Source organism: Emiliania huxleyi (assembly GCF_000372725.1).
Source record: "Emiliania huxleyi CCMP1516 unplaced genomic scaffold EMIHUscaffold_6828, whole genome shotgun sequence".
Lineage (NCBI taxonomy): Eukaryota > Haptophyta > Isochrysidales > Noelaerhabdaceae > Emiliania > Emiliania huxleyi.
The window spans coordinates 1-1410 of record NW_005196882.1 but is presented as its reverse complement, the minus strand read 5'-3'; the positions used below and the strand labels follow the sequence as shown (position 1 = coordinate 1410).

The 1410-nt window shown below is 59.4% G+C and overlaps 1 protein-coding gene across 1 annotated transcript; it reads left to right on the top strand.

Moving 5' to 3' along the window:
• Positions 1-515, top strand: EMIHUDRAFT_460854 (hypothetical protein; the record flags this gene model as incomplete). The annotated part of the gene is made up of 1 exon (XM_005762292.1): positions 1-515. A coding segment is annotated over one exon (320 nt), but the record flags the coding sequence as incomplete, so codon positions are not given.
• Between the last annotated feature and the right edge of the window lie 895 nt (positions 516-1410).

Genomic DNA, 1410 nt, shown 5'->3' with positions numbered 1-1410 from the left:
CTGACCAGCTTCGTCGCGGCGCTCGCGCTGGCGTCGTGCCAGCTGCAGTTCCTCTCCAAGTTTGGCTACTTCTTCCTCCTGACCATCACGTTCGCCTACCTCTGGGCCTTGCTCTTCCTCATGCCCCTCCTCGCCACCGTTGGCCCCCGCTCCTCACCCGCCGACGGGCGCGCGGTGCCGCACACGCCGTACAACTCGAACACCACCCGCCGCAAGGCGGTGCCCGACGCCATCGAGGTGGCATAGGGCGGATCCGGGGGGGGGTTAGGGCAAGTCCCTGCCGCCTGTTGTACATTAGGGGTGAGGGGGGGTTGACATGAGCCTCCGGCGCGCTAGTGCTCTCTGAGCGCGCGTCGCCGTGGGTGGGAGAGCGACACGAGGTTAGTGCAAGCAGGTGTGGGCACGTGCTCCGCTCGGCTCTGACTGGCGACTGTCCGCTTTTTTATTGTGTCGCTGAGAGGCGTATATATTGGTCACTGTGTGTTTGAATAATGAAAGATGTTTGGTCGCGTTTCCTTTGAGCTGTTTGATCCTCACTTTGAGACCTCTCGAGGGTATATAGGGCCAATGAGATCTGAAGCTCACCCATTGTGCATTGAGCTTTGAGGAAGTGAGCGAACTGCTCGACCAGCCACCCTGATCGTGCTGAACAAGCTCCTCTTGTAGCTCGATCGGTCACACCGCCATCGCCGCCGAGGAGAGGGGGGACGACACCGCCTCTGCAGCGTGCACCTCGATCCTGTACCGTGTGTTTGTTAGACCGTATGACCCCCCCCCAATGAACACACCAGCGAGGGAGGGCGAGACGATCGAGGGGTCCCGTACGCGTACCACGCGGAATCGACCCTATCCAGTGCACAGTGCTCAAGTGCTCAAGACCTCTCGCTCGCACTTGGAGCTCAATCCGCTCATTTTACTTAATTAATAGATAATACTCCAAAGTGCTAAAGCCGTCCGTAGCTGCAGATGCTACTGACGTAGTGCTACTGCTAGCTCGTAGAGCTGCCAGTGCCCAGTGCCGCAGCCCGCACTGCCAGTGGCAGTGCCGCAGTGGCAGTGCACAGTGGCCAGTCCCAGTGCTATCTGCTACGCCAAAAATACCTTTTATTTACACACACGTTGTGACCGTTTTTCGCGCGGTTTGTTGGTTTCGTTTGCGCTAGGACACCAGCGCCCAAATGACGAGATATCACAAACGCTCGGCCCGTGCATGTAAGTCGCGCGCTCTCGATAGTACAAATAAAATCGTGCACCTCTCTGCGCGCTACGCGAGTCCACGTCCCCTCATCCCGGCCTCAAGCTGCTTCCATATCACCGTGAAGAGGGCGGCCTGCACGATGTTCGCCAGTTATGCGCGTGCCGAGCCCGCGGCAGAGGAGCCCCCGCAGCCCGTCCTGCCGCAGCACCAAC